Source organism: Perognathus longimembris, chromosome 20, assembly GCF_023159225.1.
Source record: "Perognathus longimembris pacificus isolate PPM17 chromosome 20, ASM2315922v1, whole genome shotgun sequence".
In the NCBI taxonomy this organism is placed as follows: domain Eukaryota; kingdom Metazoa; phylum Chordata; class Mammalia; order Rodentia; family Heteromyidae; genus Perognathus; species Perognathus longimembris.
The window spans coordinates 5,667,230-5,683,960 of NC_063180.1; the positions used below are offsets into that span (position 1 = coordinate 5,667,230).

A 16,731-nucleotide genomic window follows, 5' to 3' on the forward strand; every position below is an offset into this window, starting at 1 on the left:
GTTAAGAAAGAGAGGGTCCCCAGGACTCTGCCCACAGTGCTAGTGGGCTAGGAGTGGTAGGCGGAGCCTGGTTGCCCAGCTCCTCCCACTTCTAGGTCTCATTGGCTCAAGGAGTTGGGTTGGGAGCCACATGCACAAGGCTAGTTGACATTCACAACTGTGATGCTCTGTTCCTTCTAGCCTTGGAAAGGCTTTTAACAGCCCCCCCCCCCGCCCCCATCTACAGTCTACATCTACAGGCTAGGCTGGGACTGCCTTCTACCCTCCAGAACCACATCCGCACATTTTATTTTATTTTGTTTATTTTTTTGCTCACCTTTGATTTTTTTATTGTCAAAGTGTGATACAGAGGGGTTACAGATTCATATGAAAGGCAGTGAGTACATTTCTTGTTCTACTTGTTACCTTCTCACTCAATCTCCACCCACCCCCCTGCCCCCAACCGCACATTTTAGAGACCAGAAATCAGGAGGCAGAGTGGAAGCCAGGCTGAGAACTCACAGGAACACTGAAGCTGCTTAACTGTGTGTGTATATATATATATATTTGCAATTAGTTACTTATAGTGTACTGTAGATCCTTGGTGTCCATGGGCCTACGATTCCAAGATCATTGTTGAGGAAGAACTGAGTGATCTGGATGCACAGTGTCCATACTCTACAATTACTCAAATTTATCTATACCCATATGTACAGGAGTCTGCCTCCTCCAACTTGAAACTGCACAGAATAGGCCACATTACTGTCACAAAAATTACTACTGGGGGCTGGGGATATGGCCTAGTGGCAAGAGTGCTTGCCTCATATATATGAGGCCCTGGGTTCAATTCCCCAGCACCACATATACAGAAAATGGCCAGAAGTGGCGCTGTGGCTCAAGTGGCAGAGCGCTAGCCTTGAGCAAGAAGAAGCCAGGGACAGTGCTCAGGCCCTGAGTCCAAGCCCCAGGACTGGCAAAAAAAAAAAAAAAAAATTACTACTGTACATATTAATTATGGGAGCCAAAAACCAGATCTTACTTCATGTTCTTTATCTCAATACTGTGGATGTTTGATTCATTTTTTTCCTTAATGCTTCGTGTGTGTGTGTGTGTGTGTGTGTGTGTGTGTGTGTGTGTGTGTGTATGTGTGTGTGTTCTGGGGCTTGAACTCAGGTCCTGGGCACTGTCCCTGAGCTTTTGTTCACAAGCTTTTGTTCTACCACTTGTGCCACAGCTCCACTTCTGGCATTTTGGTGTTTAATTGGAGATAAAAGTCTCAGGGACTTTCCTGCCTGGGTTGGCTTCCAGTCATGATCCTCATATCTCAGCCTCCTGAGTAGCTAGGATTACAGGTGTGAACTACTAGCACCTGATGACATACCTTCTTTTAACTGATCTGTAATTTGCACTTTATCACTTCATCTTATTAGCACATTCACTTTTCTTTGCTTTTGGGCCTGGCTAAGCCATCTTTAAAGAGATCATTTGTAATACCTAATACAATGTAAATTGTTATATATTGTTAGAGAATAACAGTGAGGAAAAAGTCTTTTCCTGTTCAGTTCACAGGAGTGTCTATGAATATTTCCATCTCTGCTGCTGCTTGAATCTGTGGCTATGGAACCATGGTTTCAGTACATCAACTGTATACTAGGCCAGCCCTGAGGGGGACGAGTGGGAGTGGATAGAAGGGAGAATACAATAAACAAAGCAAAGTGGGAAAGCATTTGTGTGCCTTTCTGAGAACTATGATTGGTGTATGTGTGTGTGTATGTGTGTGCGCACGTGCATGTGTGCATGCATGCATGCCAGTGTGAGCATGTGTAAGTGAATGAGTATATATGTGTGAGCATATGTATATGGAAAGTATGTGCGAGTATACTGTTATGTATAAGCCTATGTGAATGTGTGCATTTGTGAGTATGTCTGTGTGTGATTGTGAGCACATGTATACATGGTTATGGGTGTGGCAGGGAGGTGGAGAGAGGAGGATGAGGCGAGACTGATGCAGAGCCGTGACCTTGTTTACAGGTGGTGAGCTGTGAGTGAGACAACACAGGAGAAGGTCCTTGCCTCCCCTCTCTCATTCCTACTGCTCTCCCTCCTCTCTCCTTTTCTCTTTTGTGCCCTTACCAGGCCTTGAACTTGGGGCCTGGTGCTCTCATCCACCTTTTTAGCTCACAGATGGTGCTCTACCACTTGAGATACATCTCTAGTTCCAGCACAGTGTTTATTTCTAGCTTCCTCTGATTTGATTTTTTTTTATTTTTAAATTATCTTTTGAGTAGTTGTGCAAAGGACTTGCCTAAATTTAACAAAGCAGTTTGTGAATACAGTACATCTTAATTGATGTCACCTCTTTCAACATTCTCACTCATCCCTCCCCTATCCACCCCTTCCCACACGCTTCTTGACCACTCTTGATTCCACCCCCACCCCTTTCAAGTACCTACTTTTATTTTGCTTAACTTTGACTTTGCCTTCCTAAGGAATTACAATATTTGAGTTCTACCTTGAAGCTACCAAATTTCAGTTAAAATATCTGCATATACTTGTATACTATTTACTTGCAAGTTTATAAGCAAAATCTAGCTTCTACATAGGGGAAAACAGGCATTCTTTCTCTCTCTGGACCTGACTTACTTCACTGAATGGAATATTTTCCAGGTCTTTCCATTTCTTTACAAATAGTACAATATCACCTTTTCTAATGAGTAAAATTCCTTACACAGTGGTTTTTGATGCAGCTAAACTGGAGTGCTGTGTGAAAGAGCATGGTCACTGTTACCCCTGTACTTAGCAGGTAGCTGAAACAAGTTGGGAAGTGGGGTACAGTGACTGCCAAGCCTTCCAGCCCCAGGACCCTCTGGGTAGGGAAGAGCTGGACAGTCAGAAACAGAGCCAATACAGATTAAGGTGACCACCAATCAACCTGCTTCTCTACTATATAGATACTCTGTGTGTGCATGGGTTATATTGTGTGTGTGTGTGTGTGTGTGTGTACATGCATGGAGGTGTGTACATGTGTGAGGGGAAGACTGTGAGATGTAATTTCAAATTCAAGAGGTAAAAACCCATACACTCAACATAGGATTTTCAGCCTTGCTAAATTTGCTTCTGATGTTAACTCTTTCTAACTTGGTTACTCTTTTTGCCCCAGAAGCAAAGCCAGTAGGGAGAAATATTATGTTGGTAGTTCCCATGTGCAGGCAGAAATTAATTTCTTCCCTTTTCTGCTTTAGCCATAAAAGTGAGCAGTATTTTAATTGTCTTTGATATAATCATTGGTAGTTTTGTTTACTTCAAGTGTCTTCCTCCTCTGAAAGTTTTTCTTTTGTCTCTCTCTCTCTGTGTCTCTCTCTCTGTCTCTGTCTCTCTCTCTCTCTCTCTCCCTCTCCCTCTGCCCTCCCCCCTCTCTTTTGCTGGTACTGAGGCTTTCAGGGCCTTGTGCTCTCACTTGCTTTTTTTTTTTTCACTCAAGGCTGGAGCTCTACCATTTGAGTCACAGCTCTATTTTGAGCTTTTTGCTAGTTAATAGGAGATAAAAGTCTCACAGGCTTTGCTGCTGTGGCTGGCTTTGAACTATGATCCACAGATCTCATCTTTTTGAGTAGCTAGGATTACAAGCAGGAACCACTAGTACCTACCTGGCTCATATATATGACATAAATATGTATATATTACATATATCTTACATACATATGTATATGTTATATATATATATGTATATGAATGAAAAGTCCAGAATTTAGTCTTTATCACTCAGTTGATTTCTCAATATAGTATGGGTTAGGGATTTATTTTTCTTTCTTTTTGGCCAGTCCTGGGGCTTGGACTCAGGGCCTGAGCACTGTCCCTGGCTTCTTTTTGCTCAAGGCTAGCACTCTGCCACTTGAGCCACAGCGCCACTTCTGGCTATTTTCTGTATATGTGGTGCTGGGGAATCGAACCCAGGGCCTCATGTATATGAGGCAGGCACTCTTGCCACTAGGCCATATCCCCAGCCCCAGGGATTTATTTTTCACTCAGTTGGTTGCCTAATATAGTGTGAGGTAGGGATTTTATTATTCCACATGGATAGCCAGTGTCCCACATTATCCTATATCCAGTCTCTACATATGTGGATCTAGTCTGGGCTACTTAGTCTGATTTTGGTGGTTCTGTTTTCATTACAAGAATGGCATGGGTTTAGTTACCATAGCTTTACAACATGTTCAGAACATTGTAAATGGTATGGGAACAGTTGATTGTTAATTGACATGGCACAGTGTGATAATGTATGTCAAACTTTTAAGGTCTATGTGGCTTCAGAGAACCAAGTTCATGGGTATTGAGTATTGGAGCTGCAAAAAGAAGGAAGGGCTTAGAGTCTCAATAAGACTGAGAAAAATAACACCCACGAAGGAGCTCAGCCATGTCCTGCCAGATGGATGGCAACTTATATGGAGGTTATTTTATTTGGTGTGTGTGTGTGTGTGTGTGTGTGTGTGTGTGTGTGTGTGTGTGTGCGCGCGCGTGTATGTGTGTCAGTTCTGGGGCTTGAACTTGGGGCCTAGCTGCTTTCCCTAAGCTTTTTCACTCAAGGGTGGTGCTTGACCACTTGAGTCACAGCTCCACTTCCAGCTTTTTGGTAATTAATTGGAGATGAGTCTCATGGTCTTTCTTGCCCAGGCTGGCTTTGAACCCTGATCTCCAGATCTCAGCCTCCTGAGTAGATAGGATTACAGGCACCCTGCTGTAGGTTATTTTGATGCCGTATTATGTATGTATATAATTCTAAGATCAACTTTTCCCAAGCATATCACAGTTTTGTAATTATAACCCTTGCCTCCTTTAGTGATATTTTCCCCTCTCAAAGAATTCTTTAGCTTGTAGGAAACAAAGGTCTTATAATGTATGCAGTGTGTGTAGAATGGAAGCAGGTGCCTTCCAGAAAGAAGTTGAAAGGGAATCAGGTACAGCTACCTAGCTCAGTCTAACTAGCTGTGTGAGCTTGCCCTAGGCAGGTAGTAGCTCTGGACCTTTATTTCCTCCTGTCCAATAGGACATAGGATTTGAAACCTTGCTGTTCTGGGACTCTGTGTGCCTCATGAATGATACTCTTAGTTACTGCTTCCTATAAGCCTTGCACTTCTGTTTGGGAATCCTGGCTTCTTCATTCTTTCCCTGGATACTGAAATTCTGTCCACTCTTCATATTTTCTCTGCCATGTTCAACCCTCCTGTTTGAGCCTTGCTTCCTCTCCTAATCCTCTTGATAGGGCTGAGTAGTACCCAACCTTGCACCTCTTTTATATCTTGGTGAGATTTTTAGTGCCTGTTTTATCCTAGCCCTTTTCCTGCCCCACTTGAAGTGCCCAGAAGATTGCCAACCCTTTGAGGGAGGAGTGTGTTTTACCTTTGCACATCCTATAGCTCCTGCTTAGAAGATCATTGCAAAGCATAGGAAATCAGATGGAGGCACTGGCTTGAGTGCATATTATGTGCCAAATAGTGCAGTGATGACCAGAATAGATGCTATCTGGGTCTTTACAGGATTTCATGGGGGTTCCATGGCTCTTGCTCCTGCACAGAATCAATGCTGACCAGAAGGGACCATGTTCCCTGGGTGAGTCCACATTACGTGATCTAGTGTGTGACTGTGGAGGAGGGCCCACTGGGTGGCAACATACCATGGGGGTAGGGAGGCATCCCCCCCACCACCGGTGTTGGCTTTGGGGCAGGCTGGCTGGATTTCCATCTACAGGCCTGAGCCAGGCTGGAGGTGCAGTGTGATGGGAGAGGCCCTAGAGTGGGCCTGTGCTGTGATGGAATGATCCTGGCCTGAAGCCCTACTGAATGCCTCTGCTCTGGCAGGCTCCTCAGTGGAGCCTCTACCTGCCTTCTACCTCTCCAGCTTGGCCTGAGTTGAGGCTGCCCCTTGGGACCTGAGGTTAGTGCTAATTGATCTCCAGAGGTGCCTGTAAGTTCACATAATGACCATTTGAGCTTTGGGCCTCTGCCAGTATCATCTACATTTTCATCAGGCAAAGTGGAGGACACTGGAAAAACCAGTTCGGGTGTGGACGGTGCTTTGTATGTCCATGCAGGGAGTGCTGGACTCCTGGTTCATAAGCCAGGAAATGTCTCTCAGAAAATCTATCTTGTGCAGAAAGCTAGGTGAGTTGAATTAGTCAGCAAGTTCCTTTAGCGAGTCATATTCTCCAAGCAGGCAAGTGAGGCAGGATGGGCCTGGGGCTCGCTCCTCTTCCTGTGTTGGGAAGGACACCCAGCATAACCCTGGAGCAGTGCCAGGTCTTAGACTGGAGAAGCATTTGCTGGTCATGTCACGCAATTACTTTGTGAGAGCCCAAGGAGGTGGCTGAGGGCCTGGGTGGGCTTGGCCATCATTTGTTCACCATCATGCTGGTGAGCTCTTGGATGCCCACACCAGCTGAGTCACCCCTCACCTCTGTGTCACTAAGCATACAATGGTTGCTCCTTAGGTATTTGGGCTGCATGGTTTAATTTCTTATTCTTTATCCATTCCATTATTCATTGGCTTGTTTCCTATGGCTGCTGTAACAAATTATTACACATACCTAAACTGATAATCTCAGAAGATGATTCTCTTACAGTCCAGGATGCTGAAAAATCATGGAAAGATTGGCAGAGTGGCACTCCTGTAGGAAACCTGCAACTGGTGTGTCTTGTTTACTTTCTTACCAGAAAAGTGGCTGCTGGCATTCCTTACCTCGTGGCTATATCACCATGGTCTCTGTCTCCATGGTCACTTAGTATTCCCCTTTCCTCTGCCTTTGCTGTACTTGTAGTAGATTCTTGTCATTGGGTTTAGGGCTTATAGGGATTATTCCTTAGTAGCATCTCATCTCAGAACCTTTAATTATATCTGCTAAGATTGCTTTTTCCCTGAGTGCTGGTGGCTCATGACTGTAAGACTGAGACCTGAGGATCTCAGTTCAAAGCCAACCCTGGAAGAAAAGTCCTTGGACCTCTTATTTGCAGAAAGTAGAGGTATGTGGTAGAGTGTTGGTCTTGAGCAAAAAACTAAGGGACAGCACTGTGGCCCTGAGTTCAAGCACCCCCCCCCCCGCCCCAAGTTTAGCCCCTCCTAACTTCCCAAATAAAAGGCCACACTCCCACTTTCCTGGGATTAGGACATGATGCATTTTTTTCGGAGACTACCATTCAATCCTCTATAGGGGGAGAGTCTATCTTTCTAATTGGTCGCTTTTTAAGCTATGTAATAATGTTAGGTATTAGGTTTCTAATTTGTTGTTAGCTTTTTTTTTAACATATGTATATGTATAATTTTACTTTTTTATGGCTAGATTTTTCTTTTTTCTGTTGACTTCAGGTTCAGAAAAGTCTTTCCTATGTAATGTGTGATAGTGAGCTAAAATAAAATCATAAGAAGCTGCTTTTTTTTAAACATTGATCACTTAAAGCTATACATGTTTGTCATGTACAACATGATGTTTTAAACATGTACATAATGTGATGATTAGGTCACACTAGTAGCTGGGTGCCAGTGTCTCACACCTGTAATCCTAGCTACTCAGGAGGCTGAAATTTGAGGATCATGGTTCAAAGCTAGCCCAGATAGGAAAGTCCATGAGACTTTTATCTTCAATAAACTACTCAGAAAAAGCTGGGAGTGGTGCTGTGGCTCAAGAGAACACTACCCTTGAGCACAAAGATGCTCAGGGACAGTGCCCAGGCCCTGAGTCCAAGCCTCAGGACTGGCAAAAAAAAAAAGTAACATTAATACATACATTGCTTCACATGTCAGACAACTTCAGAATACAGTATGTTATTGTTAATATAGTCATCATATTGAACTTAGTCCCTCTATCCAACTGAAAATTCTCTCCTCTCATCAATATTTCCTCTTCTACCTTGACAAACTGATTATTTTATCTAATGGTAACTTATTTTGCTATTTGCTAGAAGATGATGGTCTATACTTAGAAACAAAACAACTAGCTTTTAAATGGAATAAAATTTAACACACCTGTATTAGAGCAGATAGAGCATTAGAGCAGATAGATAGATAGATAGATAGATAGATAGATAGATAGATTATAGATAAATAGAGGCAAAACCCAGGGAGATCTGAGTCAGATCTAGTTTTGTGAATTGTTTTGTGCTAGTGTCAGGCCTCAGGTTGATAATGTATCACCATTACATTATCTGCCATCATTGAAATATATCTTCTTAGGAGTCTATAATTATTAAAAAACAAAAAGGATGCCAGGTGCTGGTGGCTCACAGCTGTAATTGTAGCTACTCAGGAGGCTGAGATCTGAAGAGTGTGGTTCAATGGCAGCCAGCCAGGTAAGTGGGTGAGACTTGAATTCAGGGCCTGGGCATTGTTCCTGAGCTTTTTACCCCCCAAGGCTTACACTTTACCACTTATGCCACAGCTCCATTTCCAGCATTTTGGTGGTTAATTGGCGGTATGAGTCTCATAGACTTTGCCTAGGTTGGCTTCAAACCATGATCCTCACATCTCAGCCTCATGATTAGCTAGGGTTACAGGCGTGAACCACAGGCACCCAGCTCCATTTATATTGTGCCAGCTTGTGTTGGTTATTTGTCACTGAATAGAATCTCCACACCTTTTGAAATGCATGGAATTCTTTTAACTGGGGAAAACTATTTTCATTCTGCCACTAGAGACAATGTTTAACAGGCATCTTGGTTCTTTTACACCTGCTCTCAGGAATAGCATGGTAAGTTATTTACTAGTGACATGAATTTCAGTGGCTGTGCCCCCCCCCCCACTGGAGATGTACCTAGGATTTTAATGCTAACTTTATTTTCTTAGAGTCTCTTTCTTTGGCAAACATCAAGGTACTATCTCTGGAGGGGTCACATGGTCTGTTCCTTGGGGTAACGTAGGCCTCATCAAGCTGAATGGGCAGTCGGGGTGTGGGGGAGTTGTTCTAGACTTTCTTTTGCAATCCTCCTCATGGCATTGGGGACTGGGTGGCCATAGAGGGTGTGGAGAAGGTTGCTAGCTGGGTGAGCCCCAAATTTGGACACTTAGGATATGTACTGTTAACCCCTCCCCAGGTCAATCCTATGAAATCAGACTATTGGAGAACCGGAAGCTGGGAGACTTTCAAGATCTGAACACAAAATATGTGAAGGTCAGCCTCGGGCCTTGGGCCTCAGGCCCTGGTATACCCACCTGTGTATATGGGTGGAGGTGGGGAAAGACCTCAGGTGAAAGGTGGGGTTTACCTCATCCACAAGCTACAACCCTGGTTCTCTGGAGCATTCTGTCCCGAGATTACACAACACTGATGGCTAGAGTAGGTTTGACTGTTGAAACCAGATCTGAATCAGACAGTTGCAGGTTCAAGCCTGGCTTTGCCACCTATTGAGCCTTTCTGAGTTTTAGTTTGTTTGTTCATCTGTTCATCTGTTTGTAATCTGGGAAGGGATGGCATTCTTCTTTATTCTTCCCATTGGTGCTATTTGTGGGTTTGGAGGAGGAATCAGTACTAAGAATCCCCAGAGGTGGGCGTTGAGGTGGGTGGGGTCCCATGGCTGGAGGCCATGAGGTAGGCTTCCCCTCCACTGAGCTGTACCCTGCCCCACTGCTCTTCTGCAGAGTATCATCCGTGTGGTTTTCCATGACCGCCGGCTACAGTACACAGAGCACCAGCAGCTGGAAGGCTGGCGATGGAGCAGGCCGGGGGACAGAATTCTGGACATTGGTGAGTCTCCTTGGCCAAGCCCAGCCTGAGGCACTTAGAAGTGTTTAAGGAGCTCTTTGTAGATGCCATATGGATTCATGTTTACAGGGCATTTATTTTAACCTATTCTTGTACTGTGTTAAGCCTCATGGGAAGCTGGACATGGCAATACACGCCTGCAATCCCAGCTCTCTTAAGAGTCTGAAGCAGGTGGCTCAAGAATTCAAGGAGTAGCCTGGGCTACCTAGAGAGGCCTTATCTCAGAAAATTCAAAAAGGAAAGGAAGGAAGGAGGGAGGGAGGGAGAGAAGAAGGGAGGAAAGGAAGGAGAAAGAAGAAAAAGAATGGAAAGAAATGTTGGAGTTCTGACTAGCTCTCCCTTCAGATGACTTTCTAGTGACTAGTCCTGCCTTCAAGATGTTCTCTTTTTCTTTGAAAACCAAATTTCTACAGAATATAACGTACTTCTGCAGCAAAATCAAATGACTGTTCACACAGAAAGGATAAGGTCTACAAAGAGCTTCATGGCAGGTCAAGGCAGGCTGTGTGCCAGGGGAGTTATGCCAGACTTACCTTCCAGAACTTTTGGCATTGCACATTGTGCAGGAATTTGGCCCTGGGTGGAGGATCCTTGTCTGAGTACTGGGAGAGGCTGACAATTGCACTTTTGTGTGTGTATGTGTGTGTACAGATATTCCACTGTCTGTTGGTATCTTGGACCCCAGGGCCAGCCCAACCCAACTGAATGCAGTGGAGTTTTTGTGGGACCCTGCGAAGAGAGCGTCTGCCTTCATTCAGGTGAGTGAATGAGTGAGTGAGATTTGAGGCCAGCTCACAACTACTCAAAACCAACCCATCCTGAAGGGTCTGGATGGGCTCTCTGTTGAAGGGAAGGTTGCTGGGGGAGAGAAGAGGAGCTGGTGCTGCTCAGTCTCAGGCTAGTTGGGAAAGGACTTGTTGTGTGGTCATATTCTGTTTGGGTTTAGCTTATAGAGAATATATGAACTTTGTCCAGACCAGCATAGGTAATTGGAAAGTAAACATTTCCCCCATTATAACTGCTATTAATTGAATAAGTTAGTTCATTATCCATATCGACTGTCATCTCCCATTGTGTTAACAGGCTCCCTGAGGTTGGAGGGGTCAAAAGTATGGATGTGGCCTTGTGGTATGGTTCTGGGCTGGATCCTGGCTTTCTCATTGAGTCTCACTGTGTGTTTTTGTTTTTGTGTGGTTACTGAGGCTTGAACTCAGAGCCTCCTACCCTTGCTTAGCTTCTTCACTCAAGGCTGGTGATTCACACACAGCTTTAATCCCTGGGTTTTTGCTAGATAATTGGATACAAGTTTCACAGATTTTTCTGGCTGGCTTTGAGCTTCTGTCCTCAGATCTCAGCCTCCTGAGTAGCTGGGGACATAGGTGCGTGCCACCAGCACCTAGCTTTCTCTGCATACTCCTGGGCAAGCCTTCCCCTCCCCCCCGCCCCTGTTTTGAGCTTCTTACTATCATACTGAAGCAACCAACCTAATTCCCATTCTGTGAAATTCACTCAAGAATAGCTAGTGATGCATCCCATTTTCTTCCAGCCCCCCCTCCCCCAGTCCTGGGGCTTGAACTCAGGGCCTGAGCACCGTCTCTGACGTTGTTTTGCTCAAGGCTAGCACTCTGCCAACTTGAGCCACAGCGCCCACTTCTGGCATTTTCTGTGTATGTGGTACTGCGGAATCGAACCTAGGGCTTCATGTATACAAGGCAAGCACTCTTGTCACTAGGCCATATTCCCAGCCCCCCTCATTTTTTTTTAAATTACAGTGTTCTTTTTGTTGTTGTTGGTGGTGGTATTGGGATTTAAACTTGACTTTGCACTTGCTAGGTAGGTGCTTTACCCCTTGAGCCATACATCCAGGCTTATAATATTTTCACTGTACAAATAATGATTATCATGTTGTCATGTTACAATAGCATTGTACTTTAATTTATTGTAATATGTGGTAATAAATCTGAATCACACCTTCTACAAAGCATGCACTTAACAGAGATAGAGACGGTTCTGTACCAGCCTTGCCTGAGGACAGCAGGATGGCAGAGTGGTTAGGGCTGTGCTGGGTTCCTCACTCTCAAGTCTGTGAGATCTGCCAAAGGAGGGACCCTGGGTGAGAGGTGAGGGTGGCATTGTTGAGGCCAGTGGCCTGTATCATTGCTGAGCGCACAGCTGGTCAGGCTGAGCCCCTGAGCCAAAGAGCCACAGACGGGACAGTGTGTGCTCTGCAGGTAGAGGACAGGGAGGCCCTGGGTATGATGGAGTGGGTTAAGTGTGGGCAACAGCAGGAAGGTGGGAGAAGGGAGGGACACCTCTATGTGGAGAGGAGCTCCAGGGATGGGGGCATGTCTGACTACTCACCAAATACTCCCCTCCTAGGTGCACTGCATCAGCACAGAGTTCACCCCAAGGAAGCACGGGGGCGAGAAGGGAGTGCCTTTCCGAGTCCAGATCGACACATTTAAGCAGAACGAGAATGGCGAGTACACAGAGCATCTGCACTCAGCCAGCTGCCAGATCAAGGTGTTCAAGGTGAGACCCTCCTTGCTGGGCCCTCAGCCACATCAACCTGCAGTGATGCCACAAGGTGTCCCTGGCCATTGCTCAGAGAGGCCCAGCTAGAGAGAAGCACAGCACCACGAAGGAAAAAACAAAAACCTTCTCAAAGAACCATTCTCAGAGGCCCCTTATGTCTGTCCTTTCCTGCTTCACTTCTTGTCCTGCTTGTCTCTACCTTTTATCTCTGGTTATTTCCTGAAAATGGTAGGCAGCATTCTAGCTCTTTCCCGCGTACCCTGGGGGCATGGAGGCAGGCAGCAGGCCCCTGTCTTTCTCCTTACTAGGGATGACTGGTGCCTGCAGCCAGCGCTATTCTCTGCAGGTCTAACCTGTCTTGCTTATCTGGGTGGATCATCAGGTGCTTGCAGAGTAGGAAATAGAGCCACCTCCACATGAATTGTCTTGAATGACAGACTCATTGCCCATTGGGTACCCTAGGTCAATTTGAAACCTGCTGGAAACTTCTGCCTGAGGGGCCTGGGGGGACAATAGGAGGTAGTCTCAGACAGAAGCCTTAGAGAGACCACTGGGCTGTGTGGGTGGACCTGAGCAGGGATGATTGCAAATATACAGAAAGATCCACAGGGGGACAAATCATAAACTGGGCCACAGAGCCTGTCATTCTGAGCCCTCACAGGGGCTTGGCAAGGCACTATTTCAGCAGCTTTGGGGGGAGGAAGCAAGAATGGTGGGTGTCTGTCCTAAGGATCCTGCAGTGAGAGATCTGGTTCCTGAGGATTGTGGGTGGAGGACTCCATGGGCTTGGCAGTGCTCTGGACTAGGCTACTACCCTGGTCCCTTACCAATGCTGGGGCGGGGAGGGGGGAGAGAGAGAGAGAGAGAAAGAAGGTGGGAGGAACCCCTCGCCTGTCTGTCTTGCTCTTTAAAACCTGGGATGTAGATGACTGGACTAGGGGAATCTGGGCTTCCCTGCTGCATTTGCTTCCTGATGCTTCCTTAAAACTACTCACAGAAGCAGGGTGGGTACTAGTGACTAGTGACACTTGTGATTCTTGCTATTCAGGAAGCGGAGATCTGAGATTGTGGTTCAAAGCCACCCCAGGAAGTCTGTAGGAGCTTACAACCAAAATGGCAAAAAGAACTGCCAAAAGTGGAAGTGTGACTCAGTGGTAGAGTGCCAACCTCGAGCAGAAAAAAGCTAAGAGACAGCACCGAGGTCCTGAGTCCAAACCCCAGTACTGGCACAAACAGATGTATGCACATGATTAATAATCACTTGAGCCCAGGAATTTATACCAGCCTGGGCATTATAGTGAGACTTTATCTCAAATACCAAGCAAAAAAAAAACAAACAAAAAAAACAACCCCAAACTCCAAACATGGATTGTCTGACAATGCTGGCCATCAGTCTGGCTAATGATGCCAATGGTCTACATCTGGAGGCGTGGAGTTCATTTCCTTGCCTTTTCCAGCCTCTAGTGATGTTCTGTTCCTTGGCCCTTCCCTTTGTCTTCAGAGCTGCAAGTCTTTCCTTGTCCTTTCTGCACTGCACTGCACTGCCCTGACTCTGCTCCCTCTCTCCATTTTTAAGAGTCCTGTGATTACATAGGGCTTCTCAGATAATCAAGATCACTGTCCTACTTGCAGGTGGCTCACAGTTGGTCCAGTCACCCTGAGAAATCACCCTGTCCTCCAGTGTAGCAGCTCACTCACTTGCTCAACTGCGCTGGGTATTAGACGAGAGGGGAGGGTCTCTGCCCTGTGGAGTACTCCTTCTTTCCTAGCTCCCCTTTCTCCATGCCAGAATCTTGGCCATGAGGGCCCTGCCCCCCGGCTGAAAGCTGCTTTATCTAAATTCCCCAAAGAGCTCGTTGGTCTCCTCTCTATGGGAGAGCAGCCCCTGATCTCCTGGAATTGGCCTCTCAGGATGTCCTAGGATGTGTGATCACCATTCATAAAAGCAGGTGACAGAGGTATTTTTGCACCAGGTCACGCTGTCCCAATCACCCAGCTGGGTTACCGAGAGCTCCTGTGGACTGGCAGCACACCCTGTATAGATCTGTATGAGGTGCCAGTCTCTGAAAGAAGAGGCCAGCTCCGCTCTGACCAGCCAGATCCACAAAGGCCTCATGAGGGGGAGTGCTGTTTCCCCTACATATGCAGGCCTGGCCCTTGTCTGACTGTACCCCTTCTAGCCTGGGGTTTCAGAGCAGGGAGGAGGGGCCACCTGAGGGACAGGAGCTTGGATGTGGAGCAGGGACACTAGGTGTGATTACCACACCTGGGCCCCGGGCAGCTTCCTTGGAACCACGTCTGGCTCTCACACCACTCACGGCCACTGGCTCTGTTCCATATGGCCCTCTGTACCCCTACCTCCTACAGGCATTACCATGAGGGATCGTCTCCCTAAAACCTTTGGGCTGGAAACCAAAAGCTGTCACCAGAGGAAGACATATGCTGAACTGAACCCCACTCCCTTAAGGCCTTTGTGTTTCCTGTGAACCACGTGTGCTTGGTAGATCAGCCCTCAGCCCCTGATTGGTAAAGAGGGAATGATAGTGGCTGTGAGACTGGACTCCCTTTGTACAAGGGGCTCAGGTTTGCAGGCATCCAGGACTGGGGCCTTCCACTGTAACTTAGTCACATCTTAGGTCTTCCCTAGTGTGTGGAGCGTGAGCTGGGGAATCAGTGTGCCTCTGCAGAGTTGGACTGAAGAAATCTTTACCAGCTGGGTGCCATGGCCTGGGCCTGTGATCCCAGCACTGGTGGTGGAGATTATAATCTGATGCAGGAGAATCTGAAATTTGAGGCCAGCCTGGGTTACACAATGAGTTCTAGGTCTACTTGAGCTGCATAGCAAGACTGTCTCAAAAAACAAAACACAAAACTATAAAATGGCCAGCATTTCAGGGACCATAAAGCCCTAGCCAAAGCCAACCATCTTTTCCTTTTGCTGCCCTAGGAATAAGTACTTTGTAGTTTGTCTCATAGCGCCTACCCATGAGTAAATGGCCATCAGTAGCCATCTTTTCCAGGTACTTCCCAAATGAGCCACCATAGGCCAGGATCGGTTCCCTCAGGTGAGAAAGCATGCCAGGCACAGACATATATTAGTGTATGGAAATGGAGCTGTCCCATCTGGGCCATCCTGCCTCTGCTTTGGGGTCTCAGGGCCAGGCAGGGACCCTATAGACCTGGAATCTTCCTCCAGTAGCCACCATGGCTTTTTGTGGACTAAGTGGACCCTGCGCTGTGTGCTTTCAGCCAAAGGGAGCTGACCGGAAACAGAAGACTGACCGGGAGAAGATGGAGAAAAGAACTGCTCAAGAGAAAGAGAAGTACCAGCCATCCTATGAAACCACCATCCTCACAGAGGTGAGCCTAGGGCCAGGAGGGCACCAGTGTGCAGTCTCGGAAGGTCACCCACCTGGGTGGGTGGATGCCTCCTTTTCAGTTGGGGTGTGCACCTTGTTGTGGGGTTCCCTGTTACTATGAGCCCTGGAGGCAGTTCAGATGTCACTCTGAGCTCTGTGCTGCCTCTGACTGTGTCTGCTCCTTTTTCAAAATTGAAGTACTTGTACCCTTTTGAAAATATTCATTTCACACGGTTCCAATTTCCAGAGTATACAAGCAGACGTACTCTCATTTCTCACTCCTTCCCTGCAGGTGCCTCTGGTTCTAGGCAGATGTGATCTGCCTCACTTTCTCTGCACACAGGGTGGATGTACACAGTTTGTCCTCCTATGTTTGTATACCACAGTGCACGCATGTGCACTGCTTTTTCCTGTGCTTTTGCACTAAATAGCTTATTGGGCACCTATTCTCAATCCCTTCATGAATCGCTTGCTAGTGTTCATATGGGGCCAGGAGTAATTAATTGCCTGTGAAGGTCCACACAAGGCAACTATATGTGCAGGGGGTCCCTTTTTAGACTAGGGGGCCCTGAAAAAAATATATGTGCTAAAGAACCAATCCAGGGCCTTATGTAGACTAGGGAAATGATCTGCTAGTGAGTGACACCCTCACTCTCCTGAGCGTTTGCTGCTGGAGTGGATCTTGACACTGATGCAGGATGCCATGGCTGTCAGCTGCAGCCATCCTCAGGTCCAGGGGGACTTCTGAAGTACTCACTGTTTTGGGCCTCTTCTTTCTCTTGTCCTGGGTCACAGCTGGCTCCCCCACTTCTACTGGGCTCTGTTTTCTTTAAACAAAATTCCACACGATGTCCTTCAGTGGGTCAGCTAAGTGGTGTTGGTATTCTGTGCATTGAACAATTGGACTTACCTCAGAAATGTGGGCAAGACCTCTGCTGCTGTGCGTGTGGAGGTTGGGTTTAGAATGATGCTTGGCACAGAATGTCTAAGAAGATGGCTAGGACTTGGGTGTGTACATGCAGGCATGTCCATGTATGTAAAAGCCACATGCACATTAGCCTTCACAATAAGACAGAATAAAAACTAGCCCAGTGCACTTAGGTGTACTGGCAT

The 16,731-nt window shown here is 46.5% G+C and overlaps 1 protein-coding gene across 1 annotated transcript in view; it reads left to right on the top strand.

Moving 5' to 3' along the window:
* Window positions 1-16,731, top strand: part of Tfcp2l1 (transcription factor CP2 like 1) — a 51,189-nt gene that overhangs the window by 24,235 nt on the left and 10,223 nt on the right. The window contains exons 3-7 of the mRNA XM_048330236.1: window positions 9,057-9,133; window positions 9,601-9,706; window positions 10,376-10,482; window positions 12,104-12,256; window positions 15,509-15,619. Coding sequence (XP_048186193.1) covers window positions 9,057-9,133; window positions 9,601-9,706; window positions 10,376-10,482; window positions 12,104-12,256; window positions 15,509-15,619 — 554 coding nt within the window. The remainder of the gene's footprint in view (window positions 1-9,056; window positions 9,134-9,600; window positions 9,707-10,375; window positions 10,483-12,103; window positions 12,257-15,508; window positions 15,620-16,731) is intronic.